Below are 19,427 nucleotides of genomic sequence, written 5' to 3' on the forward strand. Positions count from 1 at the left end.
TTATACCCTGCTCTCTCCAGCCAAGGCCGGGCTCAGGGCGGCTAACAAGCAATAATAAAAACAAGTTGAATGAATACAACTTAAAAACAAGATTAAAATACAACATTAAAATATTGAAACATTAAAATACTAAAATGCAGCCTCATCACAGGAGGAGAAAGGAAAAAGAAAAATGAAAGATGGGGAGGGAATCAAATTGGCTCCAAGCCAAAGGCCAAGCGGAACAACTCTGTCTTACAGGCCCTGCGGAAAGAAATCAGATCCTGCAGGGCCCTGGTCTCATGAGGCAGAGCGTTCCACCAGGCCGGAGCCAGAGTTGAAAAGGCCCTGGCTCTGGTTGAAGCCAATCTAACTTCCATAGGGCCCGGGACCACTAGGGTGTTACTATTTATGGACCTTGAGGCTCTCCGTGGGGCATACCGAAAGAGGCGGTCCCGTAGGTACGAGGGTCCTAGGCCATGAAGGGCCTAGAATTTTTGGTTCTTTTTAAATCTGTCCCTTGGTTGTGTGTCAGTCTTACACAAGACTAACCAATCTACTACAAACAAAGTGAAATGGAGGGTCTATTTTTAAGGCAAGTTAGTGTGTGTTTTGTTTTTTTAAAAATCAAGACCATAAAAAGATCCCCTGGCCCATCTCCTGCAGCATCCTCTTCTCACAGTGGCCAGCCAGATTGCCTGTGGGAAGCCTGAAAATTGGACACCTGCTGTTCCCAGCAACTGATGAAGGTATTGTTTTAAACAAATGAATAAGAAAGCTGCTTCCACACTACTGAGGTAGTGTACAAAGATGCCCAAACTAGTCAAGTGAACAACACTGAGAATGTCATTTCTTTTTTAATGGCTGGAGTGTTCAAGGGTTCTTTGGAGGTAGTGGGGAACTAGAGTGACCCATCAGTGACCCAAGACTGTCTGCCAAAGCCTGTGGCTGGAACGGAGTTGGAATTTCTTGTTTGTTTAGGCAGAAGCTGCATCTCAGAACAAGCCTGAAGTTACAAAAGATTCAGCGATGGCTGTGTAAAAGAAGCGAAGCTTCCCTCAGGTTGGATATTAACCTCACCTGTGGCAATCACACAAATGCCATCTATTTAAAGCACATGACTTACCTCAATGAATCCTGGGAACTGTAGTTTCTTAAGGGTGCTGGGAATTGTAACTCTGTGAGAGGTAAAGTATAGTGGTCATGATTCTTTGGGGTAGGCCATATGCTTTTAAATGCATGGTGTGACCTAAGTTACATGCCACCCCCATGACAACTACATTGCCCTAGCACCCATTCTGTTGAACCTTTTCCACCCTAGCACTCATTCCAGCACCCAAAGCTACTAAATATTTAAGTGTCTTGCAGTGTCAACTACAGATGTTTTGTTATCTAAAGCACAAGATGGGGCCTACCCATTTCCAGTTATAAGAGTCAGCACAAGAAGCAATGTTTTATTTAGCTTTTACTTGATAGTTACTATAAACTCATAAATTTATATTGTTTCCCCCCCCCCTTTTTTTTTTTGTATCCAAAATGGAGATTTCTTTTTATATTAACTGGTATGTGTCAGTGCACATATTTGCAGCAATGCATTATCATTATCATATTAGAAGATTATGGGAGGTGTGCTCCCTGCTCCTTTTTATCCTCATAACCCAGTAAGGCAGAATCATGGAATTTTAGGGCTGGAAGGACCCTTGAGGGTCATCTAGTCCAAACCCTTACAATGCAGGAATCTCAGCTAAAGCATCCATGATAGATGGTCATTCAAACTCCGCTTAAAAACCTCCAAGGAGGGAGAGTCCACCACCTTCTGGGAGTATCTGTTCCACTGTCTAACAGCTCTTACCATTAGAAGTTCTTCCTGGTTTCAATCCATTGGTTCAGGTCCTACCCTTTGGAGCAGAAAACAAGCTAGCGTGCCATCTTCCATGTGAACAGCCCTTGAGGTATTTGAAGTTGGATTTCATATCTTTAAGACTACTCCTCATTAGACTTGGTTTCCAGACCCTTGATCATCTTGGTTAGGTAGGTTAGGCTGAGGCAGTGACTGTTCCAAGGTCATCTAGTGAGCTTCACGGCTGAGTGGGGATCTGAACCCTGGTCTCCCAGGTTCTAATATGTCACATGAACCACTATACAGCACTGGCTGTCACCCAGCTGTTTTGCCTGCCACATAAATCTCCAGTAACTATTATGAAGCAGGTCTCCAAATGAAGGCCCAGGGTTCTGAACTCTAAGGAGAACCACCAAAACACCTAGGTTGGCATTGCATGGCAAACACATTCTGAGCATTTTAAACAGGGCTCTGCAGTCTTTTGACTAGCCTCAGTGGCCAATACAAAAATATGTAGTTGCCAGGCCCATGCCCCTTTCACAAAAGTTGGGGGTCTTGCCTCCAACCTTCTGCTGTATCTCTAAAACAGGGGTGGGGACATGTGGCCCTCCAGATGTTCTTGGTCTACAACTCCCATCAGCCCCAGGCAACGTAGCCAATGATCAAGGACGGTGGGAGTTGGGGTCCCAGTGGAGGGCCCCAGGTTTCCCATATAGATAAGCTACAATCTTCTTCTCGCCTCTGCAGTTCCAAGCTTGCACCAATCTTCAGAGACTCTTCTCCATGTTCCCTTACCAAATAATTTGAGGCTGGTGGTTACTAAGAAAAAGGCATTTAGCAATGGTGACAACGCTAGTTTTGAAATGCCCTCCCCAAGAAGCTTGCTCGGCACCAATGCTGTGGCCTTTTGGGCATCAGGTGAAGTCCTTTTCATTTCCCCAGGCTTTTTAAGTGTTTTTAGACCTTGGGAACTACTGGCTTGAACACAGGTGGTGCTGTGGGTTAAACCACAGAGCCTAGGGCTTGCCAATCAGAAGGTCAACGGTTTGAATCCCCATGATGGAGTGAGCTCCCATTGCTTGGTCCCTGCTCCTGCCAACCTAGCAGTTCAAAAGCACGTCAAAGTGCAAGTAGATAAATAGGCACCGCCCCAGTGGGGAAGGTAAATAATGTTTCCATGCGCTGCTCTGGTTTCACCAGAAGCGGCTTAGTCACACTGACCACATGACCTGGAAGCTGTACACCAGCTTCCTTGGCCAGTAAAGCGAGATGAGCGCCGCAACCCCAGAGTCATTCATGACTGGACCTAACGGTCAGGGGACCTTGGGAACTAATGGCTTGATTCTGGTGCTCTTTTAGCTTGTGCCTGATGTTATGCTCCATGTAGCATTTTCTATACTCTATGGCTTTGAAAAATTATGGCACACCACCCAGAGAACTTGTTAATGGGTGGTAAAAATGTACTGTAAATTAATCAAAAATTTTAAATGCTGCGGAATCCACTTAACTCAGGACTTTTTAAATTCTCATAGAAACACACGTCAATGTACAGTATAGATCAGCCAACAATCAGCTAGCAATTAGGCGAATTGTCACTTGCAACTTTATCTGGATACCTGCAAGGAATAAGAAAACCTGTCCCCAGCAGAAAAGAATGTTGCGTAAGAACCCTGTTAGCATTCCAAGAAGTTCAGGAGAGGAGTCACAAGGATGGATTCAGATTAGGGCAAGTCAGTAATTGCAAGAAATTTCTAGAAAAGTTGCAAATTTGCTGGCAGCTATACTACTGACTCTTCCTTGAATTATTAATTTCACTTCCACAGTGCAATGCTTATTTCCCCCCCAGCAAAAGATCTCAGCATATTGATGTGTTTATGATACTCATTGGATGTGCACAAGCACTGCTTTAGTAATTTTACTTAAAATTTGATAGTTTTCAGAACCCAATGCAGTTAGGTGGGATATGTTAATCAAGGCTGCAACCCTAAATAAACTGAATTCCATTGAATCAATAAGAACTCATTCCTGCGTAAATACCTCTACAATGGTGCTGCAAAGCTGGGACTGTATCCCATTTACTTGCAAGCAAGAACTTGGTTTGCACAAAAGACTATACAGTATTTGTCATTTCCAAGGTATGGCAAACCTAATTTAAAGAGATTGCTGGAGTGCCAACTAGCCACCCAGGCTCCCTCATGCACTTTTAAGTTTAACCAAATTTTAAAATTATACCCATTTTGCAGAGACATCAGTGAGTTCTTTAACTGGGCCTCTCCCTACAGTACATGTATAAAGCTCCAAAAATATTCAATAGTCTAAATCTGAACTATTTTTGGCCATTAGTTAATTTAATCATGCAACATCAAAGCATGGTTGATGTACTTAAAAAATCACAACAGTGGCACATTCATCATTATGCTATATCATATCTTCAGAAGACAAACAGATGCCAGTTTGCCACCAAGCTCTATCATCGCTATCCAATCAATCACAGTATGTTTATAGTTAAAAACGTATGTCTGGGCCTTTTAATATAATGTAAGAATGTGAATGATTTTACAGTAACTGTCATCCCTGGTTTTATAACCACAAGAACAAACACACATTTGTAACTATAAGCATAGTGTGAAGAACCTGAGAAATCTGCAAAGGAATAACTAATCTGATTTAGCTAAGAGCACAGTATATATTGGCCAACAGGAATATGAGATAAACATCAGCAATGTTTGTTCTTTCCATGTAAAAAATGGATAGAGGAAGGTTGCAAGATAAACATCTGGCCCACCTTATTACATACACTATTATTCTAATACAGCTACAAATTAATTCAGGACACTGTTACTGAACCAAAGGTGATTTCATAATATACACAAAATGCAATAACGCATTATAGTACACCATCATTTTAATTATCATAAAAGGTAAAGGGACCCCTGACCATTAGGTCCAGTCATGACCGACTCTGGGGTGGCAGCGCTCATCTCGCTTTACTGGCAGAGCGAGCCGGCGTACAGCTTCCGGGTCATGTGGCCAGCATGACTAAGCAGCTTCTGGCGAACCAGACCAGCACATGGAAACACCGTTTACCTTGCCGCCGGAGCGGTACCTATTTATCTACTTGTACTTCGTGCTTTTGAACTGCTAGGTTGGCAGGAGCAGGGACTGAGCAATGGGAGCTCATCCCGTCGTGGGGATTCAAACCGCCGACCTTCTGATCGAAAAGTCCTAGGCTCTGTGGTTTAACCCACAGCGCCACCCGTGTCCCTTTTTTATTATCTTTTATTATCTTTTATAATTTTATAATTATACAATTTTTATAATTATTTTTAATTTTTTATTATCATAGTGGACAGTATATTTAGATTTATATATTTACATATTTCTTTAAAAGGGAGATATTATTAGTCAACTGAAAATAACATTTGAGGATGTTATTTTGGCCATCTTGCTGGCTCTGAAGAAAATCTCAGGAAGATATACTGGTAAAAATTACACAAGTCTTTCTCCCCCTTCACAAAATGTGCAACACAGAGAACTCTTTTCTTCCAAATGGCAGCTTTTCAAAGAGTTTGCTGCTTTCAGTAACAGTGGAAATAATTTTGTTATTAGGAGAGGAGCCTTCAGGCAAGATGATGCTTTTAAGGTTTCTCTTTTCCACTCCCATCAAGAAAGTAGGCAGAGGAACAGAGCCAGAGAGCAGAGCCCTACGTCTTGCAAAGGCAGGGGCAGCATGCAGAAGGTCCCAGATTCAAATTTCAGGTAACACTTGGAAAGACATACAGTGGTACCTCAGGTTAAGTACTTAATTCATTCCAGAGGTCCATTCTTAACCTAAAACTGTTCTTAACCTGAAGCACCACTTTAGCTAATGGGGCCTCCTGCTGCTGCAGTGCCACCGGAGCACGATTTCTGTTCTCATCCTGAAGCAAAGTTCTTAACCCGAGGTAATATTTCTGGGTTAGCAGAGTCTGTAACCTGAAGCATATGTAACCCGAGGTACCACTGTACTTCTGTCCAAGACCAGGAAAAGACACTGCTGAGCTAGACGGATCAACACACTAGTTCAGTTGGAAAAGCTCTTCCTAGCCTGGTACTAAGAGACAATTTGTCCAAGATTTTTGATATAACATAAGGTATACATTTTAGCCCCACAGACTGAGGAAGCGAACCACCATGTGCTGGAAAGCCTGGGTTCAAGTCCTACCTCTGCCACAAACTCAAGTGTGCAACCTTGGGCCCTATGTTTCGGCTTCAGCATGTTTCTGTAAAATGGGCATTAACAGCAAACCTGAGCACCGCATGTTGCAACTCAGTGCCGGCTGCTGGGGACCTGGTGGGGCAGGCAAGAGTGGAGCCAGAGGTGGTACCCATTGGTTTTCTCCCCATCCTCCTCCCTCACCAAAGATTCTGTGGGTACTTAAAGCAGTGCTTCAGTAAAAAAAATTTACCGCCTCCCCGACCCTCATGGCTGCAAATGAAAGAATACTATATAAAAAGCAAGAAGTAGCTGGTGTGGCATTAAATAGGGATTAAAATCATATTTTGCTCTAAGCATCACACATACATACTTGTTCTAACATATTTCCAAAACCCAGTAGGACACATCGCACTCCCTCAACTTGGTTAGCAAAAGCATCCTCTGGAAGGACAAGTGGGAAGCCTAAGCCGCTGCTCTTCAGGAGTGTCTCACACCCTGAGGCCCCGGGGAAAGAGAGATGATCCTCTCCACATCCAGACAGCGGGCTTCCGATGGAAGCGCTCAGGAGTTCTGAGTGAAGCTGAACTAATTTCTTCTTTGTGCTAAAACTTCACAAATGGAGCTAAACACACACAGCAGCATGGGGGGGGGGGTTTCCTCTGCACGGAGTCCCTCCAACTCACCAATTCACTTTCACATACGTTAATTTAAAAGGGGGTCGGCGGGAAAGGAGGGCAGCCACAAATCAACCTCAAGGGAGCTAGACAAAACTATACATGTCTTTGTTTGATATAGACATTCCCCGTGAAGAGGGCGAGAGCTACGGTGGAAGAGGAAGGGGCGAGATAAGAAAACCACGCTGCGGCCACCTGAAGGAGAGGCACTTGAGCCGGAAGGGAAACAGCCGCAGCCCTAATCAGCTCCTTGGATATTCTCTCCCAAAAAACAAAGCTGTCCTATAATAATAATGATGATGATGATTGTAATAAGTTCGTGCTCCACTCTCAACAGGTTTTTAAGCGGCTGCAAATAAAAAGTTTGGGCCATCTGCTGGAAAAGCAACGTAAGGCTCAGCTAATTAGTGAAAGAAAATCAGGAGTTGCCTTGAAGGCAACGTGGGTCCCCGCTCGCCCTCCCCATTTTCCGCGGCCGGGAAATGAGGCAGGGGAGAGAGAGATAAGAGTCCCCCCCCACACACACACGGGGATTACGAAGGTAGCGCACAGGGTCATTCCCAAGGTTCCCCCCCACCCACCCACCCACCCGCTCGCTCATCCGGCCTCTGAAACACATGGCCATTTCCAAAGCAACAACAATCAAGGTCGCCCTATTTTGAAACCGAGGCTTTTTACTTTAAAAAAAAGACCTACAGCGGAGTGCCCACGCCAAGGACTTAATTTACCAAGGACTATAAATACGAGGCGATTTCTCCTCCGGGAGCTCACACAGCCACAGGCAAACCAACCTGAGGCTGCTTCTCCCACTCCGCCACCCCCCTTCCCGCGGCTCCCGCTCGCCGCCTTCCCCCGGAGGAGAGCAGCTCGGAGCACCCACCGCAGCTCCGGCGTCCTGGCTCCAGAGACCCAGCAGCAGCAAGGGCACCAGCAGCAGCAGCGGCGGCGTTGGCGGCAGCAGGCAGTTGGCCCTCGGGCTCAGCTTCATTCTCCTCCTCCTCCTCCTCCCTTCCTCAGCAGTCTCGCAGGCTCCCGGGCTGGTCCTTCGGAGCTGACATGGTCTTCGCAAAAAAAGGGGGAAAAAAGGAAGGAAGGGAAAGAAGGTGGTGGGGGCAGAGGGGGAGAGAAGGTTGGGCTGGGTTGGGCTAAGGCGAGCCGAGGCGAGCGGTGCGCCCGCCCGCTTGTCCTGTCCCCTCCCCCTCGGTCTCTGCAAACCCGCTCGCCTTTCTGTGCAGACTTGCAGACTTGTCCGCGCTCCAAAAAAAAAAAAAGTTTAAAAAAAAAGTGTGGGGGAAAAGAAAAGAAAAGCCGCTCTCCCGGGACTACTTTGTCCCCAAAAAAAGGCACTCTGGGATTCATCCGCCGCACTCCTTGGCTGGTTGAGGAAGCCTCCCAGCGAATGGCCGTGATGGTTATGATTAAGGGGCTGTTCTTGAAATAGGTGTTGTGTGACGGTTTATTTCTTTTCTTTTTTTCAGGCTCAAAGTCATTCCAGGTAAGCCACCATGAAATAAAAAGTTCATGTTTTCAAGAGCATTAACGTTCTTTTTCTCTCGCCCTCTCACACACGCAGGGTTCGTGTTCCAACTAAATTTTACTCAGATGGGTTCCACTGAAACGTACGGATTTGTGTTAGTCGTTTCTGTGTGTTGCAGTGGTTCTCCTCTGTATAAAAAGCAGCATCAGATACAACCCGCAGAGTTTGTTTGTGTGTGTTTTTGATTGACACTTGATTGGCAGAAGCGGCAAGGTGTGTTTAAACCCCAAATCTGAAAGGGTATATTTGTGCGCAACCCCCCCTCCTCCTCCCGAGGCGGCGGCAGGTGGGAAGGTGCTCTGGAAAAGAAAAGGGGGGAATAGCTAAGAAAATTGGGTAGGGGGCGGGATTCAGATCAGACCCTTTTGGGAAGTTCTCAGACTTAACCACCACAAGTGTCCTGTGGACACTTAACTGAGAGTAACCCTCTCTTGAGAGATTTACGCTCAATCCTAACCATACTGATCCTATTGGATTCAATGAGGCTTACTCCCAGGTAGACTTGGTTAGGGCCTCAGTCAAAAAGCTTAGGGGCGGGCCCATGGCTGCATCCTTACTGGGGAGCAAGTAAGCTTTCTGATGCACCCTTGTGATCGGTGTGCTGCTTTCGGCATCCTTTGGCTGCCTATGGAAAGCGGAAAGTGAGTGGTTCTGTATGGACCGTTTAGGATTACAGCCTAGTCCCATTGAACTAACTGAGGCTTACTATTTGCGCGGTAAACTTGCGTAGAGTTGCGCTGTAAGTCTTTGAAACTGGATGCCAGCTCTGAATTGAGAAGGAAAAAATAGGGAGATAAATTTTTGATTGCATTTAACTCCCCAAGATACAATCAGGTTCCAAACCCATGCAAACGTGCAGAACTTCAGTGAAAAAAATTCTCAGGAGAATCACAGGTATGAGATACCTCAGAACCTCCAGTGGGTTTGATAAGAGTTCAGAGTTGGACTTCTGTGTCACACCTGTTTGATTCGGTTTCGTTCCCTAGCTGAGATGCGTGCGTGTAATTGTGCGATCCTATGCAATTGCACTCGAAGCACGGGGTGCTAATTTCAATGGAACTATTAGTGTGTTTCCCTGAGAGTAGTAAATTGCCGCGCAATCCTAACCATGTCTACTCAGAAGTAAGTTCTATTGAATTAAGTGGGGCTTACTCGCAGGTCAGTGGTGTTTGGATTGCAACATAAGCTACACGGAATTAAGTGAGCCTTGCGTCCATGTGAACGTGAATAGGAGTTAATTGTTTTCTTTAGAAAATAAAATGAAATAAGCAAATGTGAGGGTATGGTCTCCGCTGCGCGCGCGGGCGCATTGTTGGTTACCTACATTTGGTCTGGGATCACCTGAGCGCTCTGGTTATCTCAGATCAAAAGCAGGTGCCCAGCACAATTTCGGAATGATGAACATACCACAGAAACGGAAGATCAGCGAATCCAAGTTTATTCATTTATCCTTTTTTTCTGACTTTGGGGGAAAGAAAGGATGGGGGAGGAGAGGGAGAGAGTTTGATGCGGATCTGCGGCTGCCTACTTGGCTGATTGACAGTCGTGGGCCCGCCCCCTAGCCGTCTCCATTCCTCGCCCGACGCCGCGCTGCCGCGGCCGTTTTGCTGGGGAATTCTCGCTTGCGCGCTCTTTGATCAGGATTCGTGCACCTTACGCGGGTAATGTTTTTCCCCGGAGGCGGGACCAAGGTCTTCCCGTACCCTAATTGATCGGTAGCAGCACGGTCGGCCCTTCCTGCCCACTCCCCCCCAAAATCCCAAACTTTGTTGTCATGCTGTCTTAACCTGGCTGCCTTCCTTCCCACAGACCGGGGGGCCGGGCGCCGTGAGCAACCCGAGGAACTGAGTTCTCCAGCGGGAGCGAAGCAGTTTCTTTGCCGGCCACGCTGCACCATGCGCGCTGGGTGAGTTTCTGGGGGAAGGGCGGCCGGTGGGGGTGATGCTACCTTGACTTTAATCAAATGTAACTTGGTGGAGTCTCTGTTACAACTTTAATTAATTTTTGGTCCTTTCCCCGTGCAGGCTGGTTGCGTTCCTTGTTGCTTTCTGCCTGACTCCAGATTCTGTGAATGGGGTAAGTGTTCCCAGACAATCTCAAAACACATTCTAATCCTGTGCATTTATTTTCCTGAGTCAGAATACACACAACATTGGGGCCTCCTCTCAGGTAAAAATGTGTCCAGTTGATACTTAATGTGAACTGGGTGCACAATTACCACAGAGTAAGCTCTGTTAAACTTGATGCAATTTAGTTCCAAGTAAATGTTTGTTGGCTGTATGCCCTAATTCGGGGAAATAATGCATACTCAATGTCTATTCCAGAGTAGGGTGCTGGATGATAACATCAGTGTCCATGATGCTGTAAATGAACTAGTAGAAATGGTAGTGAGACTTATTCTTGTATGGGAGGGCAGCATGATGGATGCACTTCATTTAAAACCCCTGCTGCATTTTCTGTAATAACTGGGGTGCTTTGTATGTGGATTGTGGGGTTTGGGCCTGGAACACGAGGGTCTGTGGATGCCAAAACACAGGGGCACTACATGCAGCAAATGTCCTATGCATCTTTTGTATATTTACTGAAAAGCAAGCCCTGCTGATTTAAGTAAGACTTGATTCCCAAGTAAGCATTGTAGAGAACTGCAACCCCTTGCTGGTGTCTATTTTTTACTTGTGGTACTTAAAGTAAAACTTCTCTGTCCTTGAACACATGTGCTATATATAAAATTGCAAAGTTAGGAAGCCACGTACTGGAATGATAAATAAAACCAATTAGTTTTTGAGCCCTTCATCACATTTTCTTCTTTCCTCTGGGGTGGTCTTCAGAAGTCTTCGGAAGTTTGGGTTTATGCATCTATGGTGGGGATTGTAAGAACATAAGCCAAAGCCAGGGGCAAGGTAGACCGCATTTACCATCCATTTAGGTTTGGAAGCAGTTACTGCTTCTAAAGAGAATGGGATGAGGATGCTTAAGCCTCCTTTTCTCTCTATTCTAGTCTGCACTCTGTGCAAGCTCAGAAGCACTCTTTTGCAAAGGGGCTGGGCTGACTTTCCTGCTGACCTATGGCTCCTTGCTTTTTAAAGTTAGCCCTTATAAACTGTCCCTTTACAGGTGGTGCACTGTGCAGCTATAAGCAGGGGGCCATAGGGGGCCATGTGATGAAAACTGCATTTAGGGCTCCTGTCAAAGAGAGGCTGTGTACACACAATACATTTAAAGCACATGGCCTGCCCCAAAGAATCCTAGAATCTGTGTTTCTTAAGGGTGCAGGGAACTATGGTCATATGAGGGGGAAACAACAGTTCCCATGACTCATTGGGGCAAGTCATGTGCCCTAGATGTGTGGTGTTTTGTGTAGGTCCTTAGGAGCAGGCCTGTTGGCAGCTTTATGCTGAGCACAAGTTCTAGAGTTCAGGAACAGGACTTCTTAAAGCCTCTGAGAAGCATGAGAGCTAAATGTCTTCTTGGGATTCCCTTTCCTACGCTTAGAGTCATAGAATCATAGACTCTTAGGGTGGGAAGGAATTCCAAAGTTCATTTAATCCAACGACTTGCAATGCAGTTAGAATGTATAGTTTGTCAATGTTGATATGACTTGGTTCATTGTGGGGCCTGGGGACATTTCTGGTGCTATACTATGGCTCAAATTAAGGCCTCTTTGTGGGATTCAACATATGCAGAACATACAATATCTACACTGGACTGGGGAAATGCTTTGTGATGCCACAGGACTTTTTGTTGTATATGTTGAATTAGTTTGCTTTGTAAGGGCAGTAATTCCAGACTGTGCTCATCTGAAACATAGGTTTTTGTACCACCACCTGCTGTTGGTTGAATATTGTTTTTGAATATTAATATAAAGTGCTTCTTATTTGTCTAAATGCCCCTTCACAAAAGTTCTCATATGGCAAAAGCCCTCGTTTTACAAATGCTTTTGTTAGTGCTGCAGTGCTTAATTGTGTTAGATTCATTAACACTTTCTTGGTTGAGTTAAAAAAAGGTGACATGGGTGTTTGCGAGGGGAGGGTAGTCCTCCCATGAGTCATAATCTCCAGATACTCAGCTTTCATTAAAGAGCAAGAGAAAGAAAGTTTACAGCACGTGTAGAACCTAAGATGATAAAAGGTTTCCAGGTAATTAGGCAGCAGATTGAAAACAATATATGTGCCTTTTAGTATAAGTACTGATGAAAATCACACCATTCTCACTGGGGGGGGGGGGTCAGATACAAAAGAAGACAGGGCTCCAGAGGGAATTTAGTAGGTGTAGAACAGTGTTTCCCTGACTTGGGTTTCCTGCTGCTTTTGGACTTCAGTTCCCATCATCCCTGACCACTAGTCCTGCTACCTAGGGATTATGGGAGTTGTAGTCCAAAAGCAGCTGGAGACCCATGTTTCAGAAACACTGGTGTAGAACATCTATCAAAGGTGCCTACCTTCTTTTGCATCTGGCTACGCTTACTTTAAAAGAGGGGTCTTCCCATATATTATGGCCAGGAAAGGATAACTCTTAAAGAGGATGCTTGTGATATGGTGCCTGTACATGATTTATCTAGAACAAAGTAGGTTTTTTTTAAATTCTTCAGAGCTATTGTTGTTTACTTACATACAAGTTTTAAACTATGTATAAATCTTTTGTTGGACTAACAGGTGTATAAATTTTGTTAAAGTAAGAAAAAACACAACGTACTTTCAACTGGAAAAAAGTAACTGTGATTCCAAGCTTTAATGACTTACTCTTACAGCCAAGGGTGTAAACCAGGGGTTCACAAAACAGTGTTTAACATACTAATCCAGGTATTGCTATGGATTCGTGGTTGAAGATGGAAGATGGCACGTCTGTTGCTTCAACTAAATTGATATTTAGTTGTCCTTTTTATTCCCTCGTTGTGTTTTATATTAAAACACAACAGGAGCAATAAAAAGACAGTTAAAAATCAGCATCCAGCATCTGACAGAGTACATTCATATTTATGCAACAGGAAGAAGAATCCTTATGTGTTCCACCATGACACTCAGCAAAAATAAAGTGGTCTGTAGAGAAATATGTTTGGGAACCCCTGCTGTAATCCTAACTCTACTTATCTGGTAGTGAGCCCCATTGAATTTATGATTATATGCATGCTTAGGATTGCACTATAAATGTTGAGTGTTTCGTAGGACTGGGGTATAAAAGCTAAGTAGCCAAACTCTCTAGTTGTGTATCAAGGTTCACACTGTCAAGTTATGCAGATGACACTCTTCAATTAGCATTGTTCAGTAGCTCTTGTGTTTCCATCCCCTGTTTTCTGCAAAATAAGTTGGGCCAGACCAGTGATTTCCCCAAAGGGTAGTTTCTAAATGACCAAAATGTGTCAAATTACTTAACTTGGATCAGTACTGTACCTGGGATAATTGGGCCGGCTCCTTAATTTGCAGAAAAACTGATCCACCTGTCAGTCTTGCCAGCTGTTTTGGGTTTAACCAGTTGCGACTCACTTCCAGGTTACAGGGCTTTAGGGTAATGGTGCTAGACTATGAGCATTGGCATATTTCTATCCCTGCCCATACACTGAAAGCCTTAACTGTTCTTTCCAGGAAGTAAATCTCAGTAAAAATAGCCCTGCTGGATCAGGCTAATGGTCCATCTAGTCTAGCATCCTATTCTCACAGTGGCCAACCAGATAGATGCTTGTGAGAAACCCACAAGCTGGAGCACCAGTTTCCAGCAACAGGTATATTCAGAAGCATTACTGATTTTGACTGTGGAGGCAGAGCATAGCAATCATGGCTAATAGCCACTGATTGCAATGCAGCTTGTTCCTGAGTGAGTTCATTTTGACTGGAACAAATAAAGTACTGTGGCTTATTTCTCCTACTGTGTTATTTTTGTTTTCAAGCGTAGCCAAACTAACTGGCATTCTGTATTCAAGTCAGTAATTTCTGAAGAGCAATTTGAACCTGTGTTAAAGGCACTTGAGTCATCTTGTGAGGCTGCTCTGTTTTGGTTTTTCCTCATTTGGCAATTCTTAGCTGTGACACTAGCCCTAATTCAGCACTTGTAGCTTCATGGTGATACAAATGTACAGTGGTGCCTCGCAAGACGAAAATAATCCGTTCCGCGAGTCTCTTCGTCTAGCGGTTTTTTCGTCTTGCGAAGCAACCCTATTAGCGGCTAAGCGGATTAGCGCTATTAGCGGCTTAGCAGCTATTAAAGGCTTAGCGGCTTAGCGGCTTAGAAAAAGGGGGGGGGGAGCGAAAAAAATCATTTTCTTCTTGCAAAGCAAGCCCATAGGGAAATTCGTCTTGTGAAGCGCATCGAAAAACGGAAAACCCTTTCGTCTAGCGGGTTTTTCGTCTTACAAGGCATTCATCTTGCGGGGCACCACTGTAATAGGGAAAGATGGCAAAGCTCCTGTTGTCCTTTCCTGTTATATTTTTCATCACCATGTGATGAAAAATCTGTTGAAAGTGATAGATAGATGAATAGATGTGCTACCGAGTCATTGATCCATGTGCCAGAGGAGTGGCCAGCATTGTGCCTCCACATTTTTTTTAGACTCCAACTCCCATCAGCCCCTACCAGCATTGCCAGTGGTCAGGGATGATGGGAGTTGTAGTCCAACAAATATGAAGTAGGTATTATCTAGCCCACTATTGTTCCCTTGGATTGGCACTGGATCTCCAAGATTACTATTAGGTGCAGTCATTTTCATTCAGGCTGAGAAAGCTCAGGTCCAGAGGCCAAATGTGACCCTCCATTCCTTTCCTTGAATTTGCTATAGCCCACTTCTTCGCCTCAAGCATTATTACAGTGGTACCTCTGGTTATGAACTTAATTCGTTCAGGTGGTCCATTTTTAACCTGAAACCGTTCTTAACCTGAGGTACCACTTTAGCCAGCACACGATTTCTGTTCTCATCCTGAGGTAAAGTTCTTAACCCGAGGTGGTACTACTGGGTTAGCAGAGTATGTAACCCGAAGTGTCTGTAACCCGAAGTGTTTGTAACCCGAGGTACCATTGTATTATCTTTGCTAGCTTGGAATGTTTCCTTGAACTCTGATAAGTTTTTTTTGCTTGCATGGATGGAGTGTGTATGTGGAAACTCTCCTATTGGACAAAGGTAAAATTTACATTTGGTGCTCCACCTGCTTTTGGCCCACGGAAAGTGAATGTGGCCCTTGGGCTGAGAAAAATTCCCCCCACCTGTTTTAACTGGAGATGGTGAGCGTTAATCATGGGACAGTATGTGTACAAAGTATGAAGCTTGTCCTTATTGTGTGTTTTTTCTTTCCTCGGGCCTCATAGCCGTACCTTCTTCCCCTATTCCTTGTGGTTTGCTATAATGGACCAGACCAGGTCTAAAGCAGCTTCTGGTAGGGTCAGTTTAATACCTAAAGGAGAAAATATGAATATGTTGTTAAAGGAAAGAACTTTGCAGAATCGTGGGGCATAGCTGAGTGAAAGAGGGAGCTTAGCTTTTCTGTATCACATGCACACCCTTGAAAATGCTGCTTTTTTTTTTTTTTTTGCTTTTTTTTTTTTTGAAAAGAAGTAGATACTGTTAAAAATGGCTACAAAAAGACAAATCCTTGCATGGATGGGAAAAGAGGTTGTATCTCAATGGCAGAACATAGTTGCGTACAAAATGCCTCGGGCTCAGTTGCTGGAATTAGAGAAAGGCCATAGCTCAAGAATTATCTGCTTTGTATGCAGAATGTCCAGCATCTTCAGGCAGGGCTGGGTGAGACTCCTGTCTGAAACCCAGGAGACTTGCTGCTAGTCTCTGTTAGCAGTACAGAGTTACAGTGGACTGGCCCAAAACATTTAGCTACCTGAGGTGGAGGATAATATGGTTTCCAACCACCACACCCATTATTTGTACAAAGCTAAGTGGAGCAGCAAGGGACGCGGGTGGCGCTGTGGGTAAAAGCCTCAGCGCCTGGGGCTTGCCGATCGAAAGGTCAGCGGTTCGAATCCCCGCAGCGGGGTGCGCTCCCGCTGCTCGGTCCCAGCACCTGCCAACCTAGCAGTTCGAAAGCACCCCCGGGTGCAAGTAGATAAATAGGGACCGCTTACCAGCGGGAAGGTAAATGGCGTTCCGTGTGCTGCGCTGGCTCGCCAGTTGTCACGCTGGCCACGTGACCCGGAAGTATCTGAGGACAGCGCTGGCTCCTGGCCTATAGAGTGAGATGAGCGCACAACCCTAGAGTCTGGCAAGACTGGCCCGTACGGGCAGGGGTACCTTTACCTTTAAGTGGAGCAGCAGTTGAATCTTGCTATGGTAGGGCAGTGTCCTCTACTGAATCTCAGAGCAACTGGCTAGCTCTAGTGACAATAAGGCATGGCATGTGGCATACACAACCCTTCCCTCCCATACCTCATTGCCACCGCTCAGCATCTGCAGCATGAGCAATCTGCTTCGCTATGTCTAATGGTAGGGCCTGGACCAATGCCTGATTTGTTAGTGTGGCGTAAGTGAAACGGAGACCAAAGCATCCATTTGTGGCTCTGGGTATAGAGCAAGCATGGAATGATTTGTTATTTTCATGCTCGAACTATACCAGAGCTGCATCATGTGTGATAAGCTTCATTTACAAATGCCAGTTCCGCACAGGAAGGCTGCATGAGTGCAGGCATCATACCTAAGCATGTATGTTGCATGAGTATGTTGTGAGCATACCTGTGATCCACCTTTGAGCTGTGTACACTCCAGGGTATGCATAGCCTGGAAGCAGATTATGCAGCAATCTCACTGAAGCTAAACACATCTGAATCTGGGTCTGGGTAGAGAACCTGCTTGGAGCCTTTATAGACCAAAACCGCTCTCCTCCAGACCTATCTGTTTAGCCTATAGAACTTTCCTAGGCTGCCATCACTGGCTTTGCTTCACATTGAATGTTTCTTCCTGGCTAGAATGTGTTCCTGAACTCTGAGAATGCCTCTCGCTTGCAAGTAGAAAAACTAACCTCTTTGCATTCATTGGCCCACCCACTTTTGCCTCCACTCATAACTGCCCCACCTTTGTCCCGAGAAAGGTTCCCTACCTGCTGTAGGTGCTGCATTGAGTTCTGTGGTGAGCGGGGAAGAAAACAGAATGTGAATGACTGCAATAGAGTAGATAGATATTTAAATTGTTCTTGGACTCATCTATTAGAGTTCAAGCCATCTACAGTAGGTGTCAGTGGTACTAAAATAGGTTTGCTCAAAGGCATTTGTGTATACTGGAACCCTGCCATTAGATTAGGCAAATGCTGATAACTTCTGAACTGTTAGTTGCAGCTTCCTGATTTAAAACCCTTGTATTTTATAATTATTTGCTTAGACAAATTGAACAGTACCAAATTTTAAGCATTTGGCGGGAGATCATTATAACATGGAGGAAGGAGCAGGATTAAGGAGATCATTGACCTTAGCTAAAAGCAAATAGGCACTGAGCTGTATGCAAGTTGGTTACAGGGAAAGAGACATTTTGTTGATAACTTCAACAAAACTTAACAATAGTTTTTTGTGGTTTTTTTGCAGGGGAGGGGAGCGTGTGTGAGGGTTTTCTTGGCTAGAGAAAAAGAGGTGCAGTACAATCTCGTTCAGGGGTTATGTTCCACCTCTGTGTGACTGTCCTTACCTTATGGAGCTGGCACACCATGCTGTCCTTACCCCCACCCTAAGCAAGACAGAGAGGTGTCAATAGTGCGCGAGAGCATCCTAGAGCCCAGTAAGCAAGACAGAAAGCTTGAAAGCTCTTCCTGCACTAGGGGAAAAAAACCCTGTGCAAAAGGAGCTTTTAAGCTCTCTGCCTTGCGTGCAATTAATTCTCACAGGCCTTTTAATGAAATGTGATCCTTTCCCCATGGAATATTTTGGATGAGAACTAGTGGCCCTCCAGATGTTGCTGGACTCCCAACACCCATCAAACCCAGCCAACACAAATGAAGTTGTGGTCCAGGAATATCTGGAGGGGCTATAACATATCACTCTGTTTTAGGCTGTGGTTATGTGTTGTTGGTATGACTTTAATTGGGATGGGAATAGGTGATAATTCAGGTTCTGTGACCCTAAGCTATATTAGTGTTACCTACATGATTCATGGAAACATGAGATATAAATATTATTTTAGAAGGAAGGACATGGGGTTGTCTGTACATAGGAAGAAGCTTTGCACACAGACCATTGGCCCATTCAGCTCAGTACTGTCTACACTAACTGGAAGTGGTTCTCCAGGGTTTCAGACAGGGTACATTCCAAGCCCTTAAGATACTTCCAGGGATTGAACCTGAGACCTTCTCAGCTGCTCTGTCATTGACCAATGCCACACTTTGGATAATTTCCACCTGGTTGTAGAGAGTAATCAAAATAGCAGCAGCATTTAAAAAAAAAACTTATCAGTGATGTATGATAAAACCCAAATAACTATTTAAAAAAGGTAAAAATTAAGATAATATGAATTGAGTATGTGACAATAAAACTGCCAGTATTGGAGTTCTATACAGATGTATCAGGAGTTGCTATTTATTTGCTTAATGTTTTGAAAATTAAGCGGTGATGTCTGAGCTGGGTTTCTTCCACCATTAACCTGTCTTTTTTTAGGGCAGCCAGGCTCCCCTCATGGTCGCCTTACCAAACTGGGTTCCCTCCAGATGTTGTTGGACTACAACTCCCCTCGTCCTTTAGCATTTGCCATGTTGTTTGTTGCTGATGGGAGTTGTAGTCCAATAACTTCCGGAGGGCACCAGGTTGGGGAAGGCTGCTCTAGGAATGCAAGCACACTTTGGGTTTTGCCATGCTTCTAGATCCTTTTGTAGTTGTTTGGCTTCCATTGTAAAATCAACTTTGGCATCTCCCTCCTGACCTCAAAAATGGAAGATCTGGGAACTGGTCTGCCATGTGATCACTTCTTTTGTCAAATGGCATAAGAGGCTGACAGCATGCTATGAAGCTTCAGACAGGAATTTTAGATAATGTTCTGTACCATATGAGATCAATAGACTGCCTTTGAAAGAACAGGTGTGGCACCTACAGAAGTGACGCTAGAACTGCAAAATTCTATTTCGAAGATCAGAACCAACAATTAAAGAAACGTTCACAAATTTAAGAAGTCGTAGAAACCAAAACATTTATTCCTAGGTTCTCTAGTTTTTTCCCTTTCGGTTAATCATTGAGCAATTAAGCATTTAATTCTCAATTATAATTGCAATTTAAAAACCCGAAGTATGCTTC

General features: G+C 44.6%; 2 protein-coding genes across 5 annotated transcripts in view; one reads left to right on the forward strand and one right to left on the reverse strand.

Moving 5' to 3' along the window:
* COL4A5 (collagen type IV alpha 5 chain) overlaps window positions 1–7,942 on the reverse strand; it is a 136,170-nt gene extending 128,228 nt beyond the window's left edge. The window contains exon 1 of one of the 2 annotated variants that reach the window (XM_077922419.1): window positions 7,572–7,942. In XM_077922419.1, coding sequence (XP_077778545.1) covers window positions 7,572–7,679 — 108 coding nt within the window. In that variant the 5' untranslated portion in view covers window positions 7,680–7,942. The remainder of the gene's footprint in view (window positions 1–7,571) is intronic. The other variant, XM_077922421.1, reaches the window with a different exon arrangement.
* Window positions 7,943–8,048: 106 nt separating this feature from the next.
* Window positions 8,049–19,427, forward strand: part of COL4A6 (collagen type IV alpha 6 chain) — a 176,534-nt gene continuing 165,155 nt past the window's right edge. For 2 of the 3 annotated variants that reach the window (XM_077922415.1, XM_077922418.1), the window contains exons 1-3: window positions 9,763–9,889; window positions 10,038–10,134; window positions 10,253–10,304. In XM_077922415.1, coding sequence (XP_077778541.1) covers window positions 10,124–10,134; window positions 10,253–10,304 — 63 coding nt within the window. In that variant the 5' untranslated portion in view covers window positions 9,763–9,889; window positions 10,038–10,123. Of the gene's footprint in view, window positions 8,187–9,762; window positions 9,890–10,037; window positions 10,135–10,252; window positions 10,305–19,427 lie in introns of those variants that run through there. The other variant, XM_077922416.1, reaches the window with a different exon arrangement.

The sequence above is a fragment of the Podarcis muralis genome, chromosome Z (genome assembly GCF_964188315.1).
Source record: "Podarcis muralis chromosome Z, rPodMur119.hap1.1, whole genome shotgun sequence".
In the NCBI taxonomy this organism is placed as follows: Eukaryota; Metazoa; Chordata; class Lepidosauria; order Squamata; family Lacertidae; genus Podarcis; species Podarcis muralis.